Consider the following 13987-nt stretch of genomic DNA (forward strand, 5'->3'; position numbering starts at 1 on the left):
TATTTAATTTAATATTTTTGAAAAAAAATTATTTAATTTAACATTTTTGAAAAAAAAATTTTAATTTAATATTTTTGAAAACCACTTTTATTTAATTTAGTATTTTTGAAAAAAAAATTATTGAAAAAAATTTATTTAACTTAATTTTATAAAATATTTTATATGTGTTCTTAAAGGGTATATTTGTCCGTTACTATTTCATATCATTCAACTTAATTTGAAGAGTTATATGAACATTTTGTTAATTTGAGGGTTCATCTACTCCTAAAACATAATTCTCCCTAATATATATAATGTGATATTATGTAATAGTAATAATAATAATATACGTGTTAATATTATATAACATTTGTTCATTATTTTTTATTTTTTAATATATTTTTATTTTAAAACACTTTAATAAAATATTTTAATATATTCCCTTTCCCTGTTCTCCACATTTCTTAACCAGTATCTCCCAAGTCCTTTGAATACCCAAATGCATCTAAAATAAATTACAAGTGACATGATAGGCATGATGGTCATCAAATTAGAAGACGCATGGTGGTTGGAGCTTGAGAGTTGAGAGTTGAGAGACCACCCACCAAGGTTGCTTTTTCCAGAATATCCTCTTTTCAGATCTCTCTCCTTTCCTTCCCCTGAATGCAATTCATCTTTAATTTTGAAGAGCATTCTCGAATCTGGGTGTGGGTAATGGAAGCTTTCACAGCTGAAGATCTGTCCAAGATCGGGGGAATCGCCACCGTTTCGCTTCTCCACTCCTTCATCCCCACCCATTGGCTCCCTTTTTCCATCGTTGGCCGCGCCCAGAAATGGACTCTCTCCAAGACACTTTTCGTCAGTGAGTTGACCAAAATTTTCCCATTTTCTTAGCCTAATGGTCATTTTTCTTTTTGGCAAAAAAAATAAGGCCATTTCTGCATTCAATCTGTTCAGATAAACTCATTTTATTTTTGAATTGTGGATTTTGAATTTTATCCTGGTAGACGTGGGTTAAGCTTTTGCCCTTTGTTTGGTTGGTGAGAGAACCGAAGAAAGGAAAAAAAAAAAAAAAAAAAACTCACTAAATACGCACAATAGTTGTGTTAATTCTAGTTGTTTGGAATTTTTTCCCCTTTTGGATTCTTCTGTGATAACAACATTTAACAATGTGGTTATGTTTGGGTTGGGGAAGGAAAGTAGTTGCTTTAAAAAATTTTGTTCTGAGATTTGAGATCAATGAAATTTGTAATGGAAAGGAATGTAAAGGATTTGGAAGGAGTTCCATTCAAGTTTGAATTCGAGAAAAGTGGCAAAGATCTTGATGGAACCCAATTGCTACATTTAGAAAAAATATTTTACTTTCTTAAGCAAGGGCATAAGGACAACTCACGCCAACTTAGATTATTTTTGTATGCTTGATATATGTTGTAGGCCACATTCTAGTTTACCATGATATCAGAAGTTCAGAACTAGAGGTCTTGAATTCAAGTTTCTTCTGTTGCCCTTTCACTCAAGCCCCACTCTGATGAGGAAGGCCGAGGAAAATAAAAATAAATTTGATCTTCATAAATTTATCTCCAATAGTTCTCCAATTTTGTTCCCCTTCGATATGGAAAATAGAGAATTTGAAAATGTATATTTTTTTTAACAATTTTCATTATATTTCCTTATCTTTTGTTTCCATGGCAAGTCATACAAGAGAATTTGAGTTTCCTTTGTATTTCTTTTTTCTTTCTCTAGTATTTTTCAAGATCCAAATAGAGTATTAAGGATTTGGTGGTTTAAGTTCTAAAGCTTTAGTTTCTTCACATTTTTCCTCTAAAAGAATGGATCATCTGGTCTTGTGAAATTTGTATGTCTTCCATGATCAATAGTTAGGTATTTTCTAGGTATGGCAGTGATTTGAGACTGATGAGAATGTCAAAAGATTTATTGTCTCATTTGGTGGTCATTTGATTCTTTAAACCCCAGCATTCATTTCTTTTGTTTGATTTTTAATGCATAGTTAGTTAAAACAGAAACAAAAATAAAAAGTTTCTTTTCACATGCAAATATATTGCCGGATGGGATGCCTTTTTCTTAACTATGGAGTTGGCCTCAATGTTTATGCTCTAAAACTTTGCAGAAACTAAAATTTAGGCCAAGCATGAGAGTTCGAGTGCTTTCCTGAGTTTCCTGTATAACTGAATGCCCACTCAATTGAATGCTTTGGGTGATATCCACAACCACTGGATGCCTAAGTACATTCATTGATTGACTTGTTCTTACCTCCACCTTAGATTTGCAGTATGAAATATTGGAGTTATTGCTTTATTTTCTTTTCATCCAAGTTCTTATTTCCATCTTTGGATTACCTCAAATTTCCATGGAAATTGAGAGGGAGAGCATTTTTAGCTTTATATGTAAGAGTGGAAAATTGCCATGCACTTATTGGGCCTTTGTTTGGATGCAGTGGTCCAAGTCACTGTCTCATTGAATCTTATGAATGGTACACTTAACACAGTTAGGAGCTCCACTACCAAAGACTCTCTCGATCATGATGGTGACTGATGATGGAAAGGAAAGTTTCTTCCATCTCTAATTAATGGGATTTAGGTCTAATTGGAAATACAAGAGTTAATCAATTTTTGGGGTGACCTCGTGGGGTTGTTAGCTTTGGGCTGTTTAGTTTCTGCTTCAGTAGAGTTATTACTCAATGATTGAGATCAGGATTTGCTCTATGGTGAGTTTGACAAAGCAATCTCAATCAAAAACCTGATTGATTATGGTCAACCTCGCTATTACTTATGTGAGGCTTTGGAAACCAATTCTCTTCTCACTAACTTTGTCCCAAGTGGGTCAGGTGGGCAAATTACCCAATTAACATGATTGAATGAGTATATATGCATATGGTTGTGTCTGTATTGTTGTTATTATTTTTTATGATTTAAAGAATTCTCATATTGATGAATAAAGTGGTGGGATTTCAAGTGCTAATGCACTGGTTTGCACTTTGCATCTGAATACTCTAAGCACAAGCTGGTTTGGAGCATATGGCTGAGACAATTTGGAGATGACGCACTGCCTTGCATTTGCACCTTGAATCATTTCATTTACAGGGATCATTGAAGGGGTTAAAAGTGGATGGGATATGTCATGCCCTCTTTTTAAGGTCATAGGTGAGTGAAGAAGTTAAAACCTATTAGTTTGAATTATAAAAGATGATCAAAAGAGATGAAGGTTGGATAGGTCAGGAAGGATAGTGGGGTCAAAATTGTTTCTCATGGAGATTAAAGTTATCATGCAATGCCAGTGGTTTAAGGAAGTTGGGAAGAGAGTTCAACTTAATTTGTTTTTTGAGGAAAAGAAATATTGTTTCATATATTAAACAAATAAGAGGTTTAAGAGTGATTGATGATAATCATTGTGACTGGGTAGCATTGCTTTCTGTTGGTCCCTCTTGTGGAATATTTTGAAGTAGGATGCTTCTGTGGTGGAGCAACTTGATATGATTGCTGAAGAGTTGTAGTGTTGATGAATTAGAAAATGGGGTTTATAGTCCTGGTAATGGAACAGTTAGTGTACTATGTGGACAAAATTGTGTTAGCTTAGGGCTTTTTGGGAGTTTCCATTTTGTTTTGGAGGTGATTTCAACTGTGTCATATTTGTAGGTAAAGGGGTTTCATTTACTTGGTGTAACAATCCAAATTAGTTGGCCCCACCTTAGCCATTACTAAAAGGAGGAAAATTCTCACTGGCCAGCTATGGGATATAGTTTGGCACTTGATCATATGAAAGTCATGTTGGGGAGCTTGTCTTTGCTAACATACTGAAGGCCCTTTAAATTTGAGAATATGCTTTCAGAGGGGTGCAAGATTTGTGGATGGAGTGAAAATCTAATGGGACTCTATTGATTATTTGCAAGGCAAGTCTTATTTTTTTCCAAGTAGCCCAATGTGTTCAAACAGGCTATACGATATGTCTTCACAAGGTTCTTCCAACCTAAGACGGATTGGAAAACTACCTCGGTATTTGCCCTGGGCAGATGTCCATGTCTTGTGGGCATCTGAGGGGTGAGGAGTTTGAGTATCTACACCAAGTGTGGTCCACACAAGGCCTGGGCAACTGTACTAGGTAGCCATCATGTTATAGCATAGGAAAGAGACCAGGAGACTATGTTTTTGGTACCATGTGGAGATGGAGTTACATGTACTGCTCTATTGGTAATTCTGCTTAGATTGAGACCATTTACAATATGGCCTCTTGTGTGCCTACATAATAGGCATGTGGCTGATATCTATAAGTTTACATGTTTGCACGAAATAGACATCAATGAGGTGGAATAGGGACTATCTGAGAATGGGGGATTTTAAAGAAAATGAGCTGCTAGATAAATTCAAGGAACAGGACTTGATGAATGAAGGAAGATTCCTTTTGGAGAAGGAGATGGAAGAGTGATGAGCAGTATAGAAGGAAAGGTGTATTAGGCACCTGTTGGGGTTATAGGATATTAGCCAGCTTAAGATTCTTGCACAGCATGGCATATGAAATAGGAAAACTCCTTTTCATCCAGACAGGCTGGTATTTCAGAGATCATCCAGAGTTGATGAAATTTGTTCAGAGTCTCGAGTTTGAGAACTTTCACTTTACATGAGAAGTTCCACTTTATGTGAAAGAGCATTGGGAAGTCCATTGATCGATAATTCGTTGCCCACTTGCTGTTGCCATCTGGTCAATGATTCCTTGCCCCTTTGGTGGTGTAAGTCTGGTGACTCTGGTCGATATTCACACCCAAAAATCATGCTTTGACAATTTTTGTTGTACTAAAGGGTGGAATGGTTCCATCCCAAGGATGCAGCATAAGTATTGGAAATGGAGCCAGCAAAAACTTACCTGCATCCACTAGTCCACTTGTTTTAAAAAATTGCTAGTTTGGTTCCAAACCTGCTTGACCAAGCTACAGGTTGCAGCCCAATTATCAATTTTAGTTATGTTCACAAATTTTATAATATTTCTAGCTGATGAGTTGCCAGCTCTTGAAGGAACTTTAGATTCTTGAGAATATATAAGCATCTATTGAGGGTAGTGACCCTCGTATGGTTAAGAGGGAGAGGGAGAGGGAGAGGGGGAGGGGGAGGGGGAGGGGGAGGGGGAGGGAGGGAGGGAGGGAGAGAGAGACATCTATTGAGAGTAGAGACCCTCGTATGGTTTTGTTGGTAGCTTATTGACATTCAAATGTAAATGGTTTTTTTTCTGTTGAGCAGAAGAGAGAGAGAGAGAGAGAGAGAGAGAGAGAGAGAGAGAGAGAGAGAGAGACATCTATTGAGAGTAGAGACCCTCGTATGGTTTTGTTGGTAGCGAGAGAGAGAGAGAGAGATCAAATGTAAATGGCATTCAAACTATGGTGATTTCTCATCCTTCTGTTTTTATTTGTGTATGAAAGGCTTTCTTCTGGTAATACTATTTTCTTTTTATCAAAGATTTTTTGAATAAGAAACATTGTGATATTTGGCCATGAATTGCATTTGTTTAGAGACATTATAGTAATTGTGTTAAAACTATACAAGGAAATGCGTGTTAAATTCATCCAAAATATGCATAACCACCCAGAAAAAAATTTGATATATGCATGAAGTACAAATTCTTCTAATTTCTTAACATATATTGACTTATTTACAGAAAAAGCAAAAGATGCATCAGGACAGGAATGCATTTTAGTGTTTATCAGCAAGCCTTTATCTTAACTGGTTTCCAATAAAACGTTGAAAAAATAAAAGAGAGGTTCTAAGAGGAGATTAATTGTGAGTAGGTGGTGTTTGGCAATTTGTTTGACCCTTGCGGCATGCTGGATTGACTTCCCTGATTTGCTAGGTGTTTGACCAATGAATGTTACTGAGTGGTTGGTTGTGACTGACTTCTTAGTGTAGAGAAAGGTATAGGGTTTTCCTTCTTGAGATTCTTCTCTTGCCTTGTGATGTGAATTGAAGTAAAAAAAATCAGATTCTAGAACTATAACATGTTACAAGTGGAAAAATGAGGTTTGCTAGTGAAATAAATGTGTTGAATCTATTGATATGAAAATCAGCAGAGAGGATAAGCAGAAATGTGTTATGAATGCAGATAAAGATACTAGATCAATTAGCTAGAATCTAAAAATCAAGGTAGTAATCACAATTAGCTTGCAGCTAAGTGTTGCTTAATTGAAGGTGAAAGCTAGACATATTTGAGAAATTGAAAATAACAAGCTTCAAATCGAAATTGAGAGGTGTAATGTTAACCAGGCTAGTTAGGCCTGGTGAATTGATAAGAGTGATTGACTGAGATGTCAGATTGTGTTGAAGTTGGGGGTGGCTCCTCTTGCAGTGTTTGGAGCTGCTACCTATAAGACTCTTGGAGATGGTCACTTTCTGCTATGCTGATGGCTTTTTGGTTGGTAACTTCCTCTACTGTGTTTTTTGTGGTAGCTCTCTATCATGATTTTCCTTCATTTGTAATGGTTGATTGTTTTAACTGTCTTTTTGGTTCATGATGTGTTGACTTGTGTTCTATCTTTTCCATGTAATTTTCTTGGAATGTTTTTGCTTGAATCACTTTGGCCCCACTACACCTCCTGGTTTTTATTTTTGATCTCAATGGCACTTGGTACTTCTCTTTACAGTGTGATATGTGGCCAGGACAATTAGCAATTATTCCTGCAGTTATGTGCAGTAATTTTGTTCACTTGAATTTTATAATGGTTAAGTTTTCAGAAGTTCTCTAATTTCCTGGCAGGTGTTCTTCCACATTCCTTTGGTTTCTCTTATTCCAACCACTTTATCCAGCTACAGTTATGTAGTACTTATCAGGTGTCTCCGAAGAGACGCCAATACTAATGTACTGCCATGGTTGATTATGACTTTCTACATGTTGAAGTCACTCTCTGTGGACCAAACCTTTCATCCTATAGTTGCTATCCCCTTCTTTTCTGTTGACCTCTAAAATTTTGTCAGCTTGTATAGTGTGACATTTTCCTACTGCTTGGTCATTTTCTAACCTAAACATCAAGGTTAGATTAGGGGAAAGAGATTGTGTAGGGTGAGATGAGAGATGGGGGAGTGAAAACAAGTTTGGCATATCTTAGATGGTGAAGATTTCATGGTCTTGAGTGCAAGTTTAACATACCTGAGAGATTACAGTGCTGAGTGCACGAGAAGGAAGAAGTGTGAGGAAGTGGGGGGAGGAGAGTTTGGATAAGAAGGAGAATCTATAGAGAAATTGGATTGGACTAGGTATGGATTAAATAGTTTAAGGGCATAATGAGAAGTGGAAGTAGAAAAACAGTAAGCAATTTATAAAGCATTGGTTTTATACTAGGCTGTAAGTTTTGGAAATTGCTTGTGCTTCTTTTAATAAAACCTGGTTTGGTCTTGATTAGTTTTGTACCTCAAGGCATATTCTTTTAATTATAACAAATTAACAATTTTTCTGAAAACTAAGGATTCTTTAGTTTTCATTAGAATTTAGAAAGTATGATCTTGTTATACAAATGCAGGAAGATGTGTATTAATGACATCAATAGCTAATAAGGTATTAAGTTAATCTTGACTGTCTAGGGCTATACTGTACAATGATCTGCCTTAGTCCCACTTTCTTGATTAACTCAATTGGCAGTTAAAGAGACCCAAATGCTCCAAGGTGAGTGGTTATGTGGTCTTCAGAAAAAAAAAAGTGTCTTCAGAAAGAATACATTTGAGCATCTTGATACCATGCACTACAAGCCAATAGCATGATCTTTCTTATTATTAAAGTCAGGTAACTGATGTTTAAACCACTTGTCTTAATCCCATCATTTCTTTTGTTTGTTTCATTTTGTTTTGTATGATTCATAAATTTGTATTTTGTTTTGTCTAGCTGATATACAACTTCCTAACAATTATCCTAATCTTATGAACATTATACTTTAATGTCCTATCAGAAGAAAGAACTAGCTAAATAAGCAAAAGTGAAAGCTCAATGGTTATGTTTTTAGGCAAATCTTGTGCATAAATCCCTTGGAGGTGCCCTTATGGGTTGGATACACAACTGACCTAATCCTTTGCTAAGTTACTTTACCTAGTTCCATAAAATGCATTTTCTTGAATGTACACCTTTTTAGTATCTCATTGTCCTGCTTCCTGATTAGCATGAGCCAGCTGAAGTGCTTGGCTCATCTAGCTGGCAAAAGCTGATTTAGATATGCCACTTTCCTGAACTGATCTCATGGGTTCAGGTTGACCCATTTCAAACCTAGAGGTTCCAACCTACGAGTTTGCTTGAGATCAAGAGTTTGGTGCAACTAGTCATTGAATGGTCAAGTTCTGGTGATCTAAATCCAATTAAAGTGCAAATGGCTGTGTTTGGGATGGGTTGCCAAGGTTTAATCAATCTCATTCCCATTTCTAGCAAATTTTTTTAATTATATTTTAATTATGTTGGTCTGCTAAGTTGGCTTGGGTTATAAATCAATCAGGTTCTGATGTGAAATGTGCAGTCCAATTATCAATTAATAACTAATCTCATAACCTAAATCCACCTCAATTGTAAATGGACAGGGTTTGCATTATGCTCCTAAGCTTTGATCAATCTCAGATCCACCCCATTAAAATTTACATTTTTAAGGCAATCAGGCAGTTATAAATAGGCAAGTTTTCAATGGAGGTTTTTCAACCTGACTATAAACAAGTCTGGTTGTTTCAGCCTGACTTCCTGATGGTTGCCTGCTTTCTGAAAACCAACCTGATAAATTTTTATTTATTTATTTGTATGTTATTTTTAAATTTTGTTACATGTTGTCCTCATTGAAACTGGTCTGGTTTGAACACGAGTTTTGACCTTGCTGAGTGGTAGCTCTTTATCTGGCCGATGATCTAGCATATCTCATCCAGAATTTGACTACTATAAATATTTGGTTATTTTGATAAAGTTAGTTTAATTTTACATGTAGAACTTGGAAATTACATCTAGATTCTTGTCATAAAATGATTCATTGTAAACTTTCAACTGCTCAATCTCGATATGAAAATCGGCCAGGGAATTCTGCTAAGAATAGTGCTTGTTGTTTACAATCTTTTTAACAGCTATTTATTTTTATGCAGCTGCATTTGGAGCCATTTTGCATGTGATATCCACTTCGCTTCTTGGTGTCACAGCAATCACCATGGCAAACAGTATTGCTGGGGAGGAAACAGTCCATAAACTTGCTTCACTGTTGCTCGTAATTCTTGGTGGTAGTTATATTTTGTTGTTTTTGGCTGGAAAAGGTGGTCACAGTCATTCACACAACCAACCAATGGAGAAAATGGCTGTTGCTGGACTTGTTCTTGTTCCAGCCTTGTCCCCTTGTGCAACTACACTTCCAGTGTTTCTTGCAGTTGGGAATTCTTCCTCCATGATGGTGCTTGCTATTATAGTGCTGCTTTTCAGGTATCGATAGCATGAATATTGGAATCTAACGCATTTTTCTTTCCTTGATTCACTTGTTTCTTGACACTTCTTCTAGCAAACATAGAACAGAGCATCTGTGCTCACTGTATTCCATGATTGCAATGTGCTTGCTGATTGGATGATTTGAGCCCCATCCAAAGTTGGACCTAACCCTAAGAAAGGTTAGTTTGGGTTGAGAAATCCTGATAACTAAGGTGGAGCTGGACTTCAATTGAGGCCTCAAACAACCTCATTTAACACAAACCTGACCTGACTTGTACATGTCATTATTTTGCATATGTTGCATGCAATTTGATTGTGTCCATACATGTAAGATGATTATTACGTAGTGAATTACCCATCTATCAAAAAAAAAAAAAAAAAATTACATTGTGAACTACCCATAACATGTGATGCTTTAGGAGTTATGAATATGATAAGAAATCCTTGTTCTAATTACTTTCAATTTGGCATTATATTTCTATTTGTAAGAACTGTATAGAAATTTTAAGTATTTAATATTGGATATTTGCTGAAAATTTCATCTCATTCTTCTAAGTTTCATTGATGATTATCTTGTAAAATAAGCTCCCAAGGTGTGGTTGAGGGGCAATGGACTGAAGGTATTAAGAAAAGTAAAATGTATTAGTTGTAACCTGAGCATCCCAATGTAGTAGCCAAATCTAAGGTGAGCTAGGGTTTAAAATCTTCAGGCTGAGTTTATGTTGGGTCATGTTTGGCTCTTTTGGCCTTCAACCAAACAGTGCCTGAGTTGCAGTTGTAATCAGCTGGTGCATGTACTATGGGCTAGTGTTAATAGCAGTCATCGAAGTTAAGAGAGGTGGGAAATTAAAGAAAACCTGTGAAGAATTTAATAGAAATATAGTTATAGCCTTCATTTGAAATGGTCGCAAGGGAATATGGGGCAAATTGAATGGCAAGAAAGTGTTCAGAACAACAACATTCTGCCTTCTAAATAGGTAGGTCCTAGAAGGGTCATTAGGTTGGTAGGTTAATACAATTGTTAAAACTTTAGTTATTTATTTGTGAGGACTTCAATCTTTGATTTATTTATTTTTTTCTAATGAGTTTCTTGAAATTTTCTACTTTGAAGTCTATATCCATGAAAGGTATGCGAAGTTGAAAACACTACCTAATTATGCAAATTCTGGCTGGGGAGTCTATAAATTATGCACTCTTTAGTTGAATCACAACAACATTAATTTTTACCCTGGTAGTTTTTGTATAAAACAACATTGGATCATTCCTGAAACATAAGCTGAAATTGGATCGTCATTATCTAAACAAGTCTAGGGCATGTCATTGGGCGGTGATTCTGTAATTAAACCTTCATGAAATTTAAATTTTCTAGTTTTATCTGCATAATCATTTAGTAAACACTTCAATCATGTCCAAAGCTTCCTAGGATTGTGGGAAGAGGCATAAAAAGAAGTCGGTTTGGGGCTAATGTTTTTATCTATTGCTGGTAGAAAGAAACAGAAGAAAAGAAATAATCAACCAATTTGTGGTGATGCTTATGATGGAACTTGACCTAGTTTTGCCTCAACATTTTGCTGGCCGGGTTTCCTGCATTTCCTGGTTTAGCAGACAGCAGCATTGGGGCCATTGCCATATGTGGATATACTATAAGAAGCTTGTGGTTTGAGTTTGCTTCCTTTGCTGTATAACTTGACATTGAGTAATGTTGGATTTTGCAGCACCATTACTGTGATGACCTCACTGGTGGCTCTCTCATTCTACGGTGCCAGCCAGCTCAAGTTTCACTGGGTGGAGCGGTACGACAAGCTTCTTGTGGGTTCAGTGCTATGTTTGGTAGGAGTCCTGACCCTTATTTTCCACGATCATGATCATGATGGACATGGAAGCTCCACTGCTGGGCAGTTGAATAGGAAACTGATTGTTCTTTGAGGATTCTTGTTAACTCAGCAGGATGTGTTTTGGGAAAGTTACGAGTTAGGTATATATCTATATGATGGTGCTAAAAGAGAATGAAAATGTAAAACTGGTGTTCCTTGTGCCATTAAGGGATGTTTCGATCTCAATTGTACTTGCAGATTCATATGACAATCCTTAGTGTATTCGTTTCTGACACTCTTTCCTTCGATCTACCACTCGTTACTTTTATTATCCATCAGGAAGCGGAAAATCCATGATGTTTTACGTTTCCCAGTCATGTTGATAGAATATATGCTGCTTGGTTGCACTTCTAGTTTCCTATTCTTGTTTTGAAAGCAAAAAGTTTAGAAATATTTTTCGAGAATTGTTTTTTAGTAAATTTAATCAGAATATTAAAAAATTAAGTGTTTGTTTAGATAAATTTTTTATTTTTTATTTTATTTTTGAAATAAAAAATAGTTATAACTTTTTTATAAATTACAAAATTCTTATTTACATCAGAAAAATAATGATTCTAAAAATTGAGGTATCAAATTTTAAAATTTTTGAAAGAGAATTCTAAAGATACAAAACAAATTGTTTTTTTTTAATTAAAAATGTTTTATTTTTATACATAAAGAAAGTGCATCCAATTGGACATTAAGAGGGTGTTTATTTATTTATTTTTTTAACTTTTTGTTGAAAGTAATTTATTTTAAAATTTTAGGTCATTTGTTTTTCTATATTTTCATAACTTATTATAAGTTTTTTATTAAATAGGAAAAATCAAAATATTTTATTTTTTTTAAATAGAAAAAATAATATGATGGTTTTTCTTTATTTTTTAATGTTTAATATAAATAAAATATTATAAAAACAAACAATATAATATTTAACACTATTAAACATTAAACTTATATTTAGAATTAAGTGAAAAAAGCAAACACCTCCTGCTTGTTTGTTTGAATACATTTCCATTTTTCTATTTTTAAAATCATAATTAAAAATAGAAAATAGTAGTTACTCTTCTATAAATATAAAAATTCTTAGAGACTTGCATTAAAAGACAATGATTTTTATTTTTTATTTTTTAAAAATTGAGGTATTAAAAAAAAATTCTACCTTGAATTTTAAATTTTTTTAAAGTAATTTTTAAGAAGGTAAACATGTATTTTTTGTATAAAAGTTTCTATTTTTTTTTCATAGAAAACTTATTACTACTTGCTATTTTTTTTTTAAATAAAAAAAATAAAAAATAGGAAGTATATCTAAATGAGACTTGTGGGGACGTGCTTTAGTGACCCCATATGTCACCATGACAAAGGATGTAAGAACACTTGGATTACTCCATTCCTAGCCCTGGATTTGTAGGGTGCACGCAAAAATTATCCTAGGAGCTCTCTAGATCTACATAGCGGAAGCATACTACATATTAATTTAATAGATCTAGAGAAAAGATGTTACACCTATGATTTGGATGTTTCAATCAGTGAAAAGTAGACACAAATCTCGAAGACTAATAGATCTTCCACCTAATGACTCATTCCTGGATCTTGGCACATGAGGGGGTGGAATCCTCTCTAATGGGGATGGAAGCTAGGGTTTCTCTACATGGTAGACTAAATGGCAGGAATATGAGTCTAAAGCCCTAACCCCTAAGGGGGTTTATATAAGCTTCCCTATGGGTTTAAGTGACTTGAATCCATTTTGGTCTTGGGTCACTTAATCTAGTATATTAGATCTTAATTAATTAATTGGCTCTATTGGACTCCAATTAATTAATTAGTCTAATATAAAAAGATAATTCATAAGTTCTTGTACAACCTTATGTATATGACAAAACACCCTTATACACATGTATGAAAGGATACCTAAATATCCCGCAATTAATATGCCACTAAGGAATATGAGCTCATGTTGGGATTACTAGGACTCATAGGAATATACTAGCTCTCTTAGAATTCAATTCTGAAGTTGACTCTAAGATCCCACTATAGAGAGTTAATTGCACTCTAATATCTTATGATATTAAAACAAAATACTAACCTTAGGTTTGTGACCTACTATCCATTGTATGTAAGTTCTTTATGAATTGGTATCCATAATATAATAAAATGAATGCTATCAACCTCTCATGATTACCTCTATTAGTTTTAAGTCTAAAATTTTCCTTTATGTGATTAACTGACATACTTTAATTCTCTAAGAACATATATCAAATTACACTTAAGGAATTATTATGGTTATAGATTTCTTGTTGACACTAGCCTTGATTAATAATGACCAACTCCATAGGGAATATATGACCCCTTCAAGGTCTCACCCAGAGGTGAAAGTCATTTAAGACTTCAACGATAACTTAATATTCTTTGAAGGTTAAAAGCCTATACAACATAGTAGCTTGGTGAAATCATGACTACTCGATAACCAATGTCATGACTCACCATAAGTTTTGTCCAATATGTAATTATACATACTAGTACACTTACTATAGCAACCCCATCCCAATGACTAAGACAAGTCTTCTCTCCAATTAGGAGGTAGTGTACTATAACTTCAAATAGATCGCCTAAGTCCATGAACCAACTGTGAACAACTCATCTACTTGCAGGAAACCCATGATTTGGGATCTTCTATACAACTCCTAATGCATTCAAGTCATGTATAATACAAGAGATGTCAAGTTTGA

General features: G+C 34.7%; 1 protein-coding gene across 1 annotated transcript; it reads left to right on the plus strand.

Annotated features, from left to right (window-relative positions):
- The first annotated feature begins 398 nt into the window (after nucleotides 1-398).
- Nucleotides 399-11514, plus strand: LOC100259771 (uncharacterized). Its single transcript, XM_002273780.5, has 3 exons — nucleotides 399-841; nucleotides 9075-9402; nucleotides 11121-11514. Exons 1-3 carry the CDS (start codon nucleotides 643-645, stop codon nucleotides 11329-11331), a joined length of 738 nt encoding a protein of 245 aa, XP_002273816.1. The 5' UTR covers nucleotides 399-642; the 3' UTR covers nucleotides 11332-11514.
- The last annotated feature ends 2473 nt before the right edge of the window (nucleotides 11515-13987 follow it).

This window comes from Vitis vinifera, chromosome 6 (assembly GCF_030704535.1).
Source record: "Vitis vinifera cultivar Pinot Noir 40024 chromosome 6, ASM3070453v1".
Taxonomy (NCBI): domain Eukaryota; kingdom Viridiplantae; phylum Streptophyta; class Magnoliopsida; order Vitales; family Vitaceae; genus Vitis; species Vitis vinifera.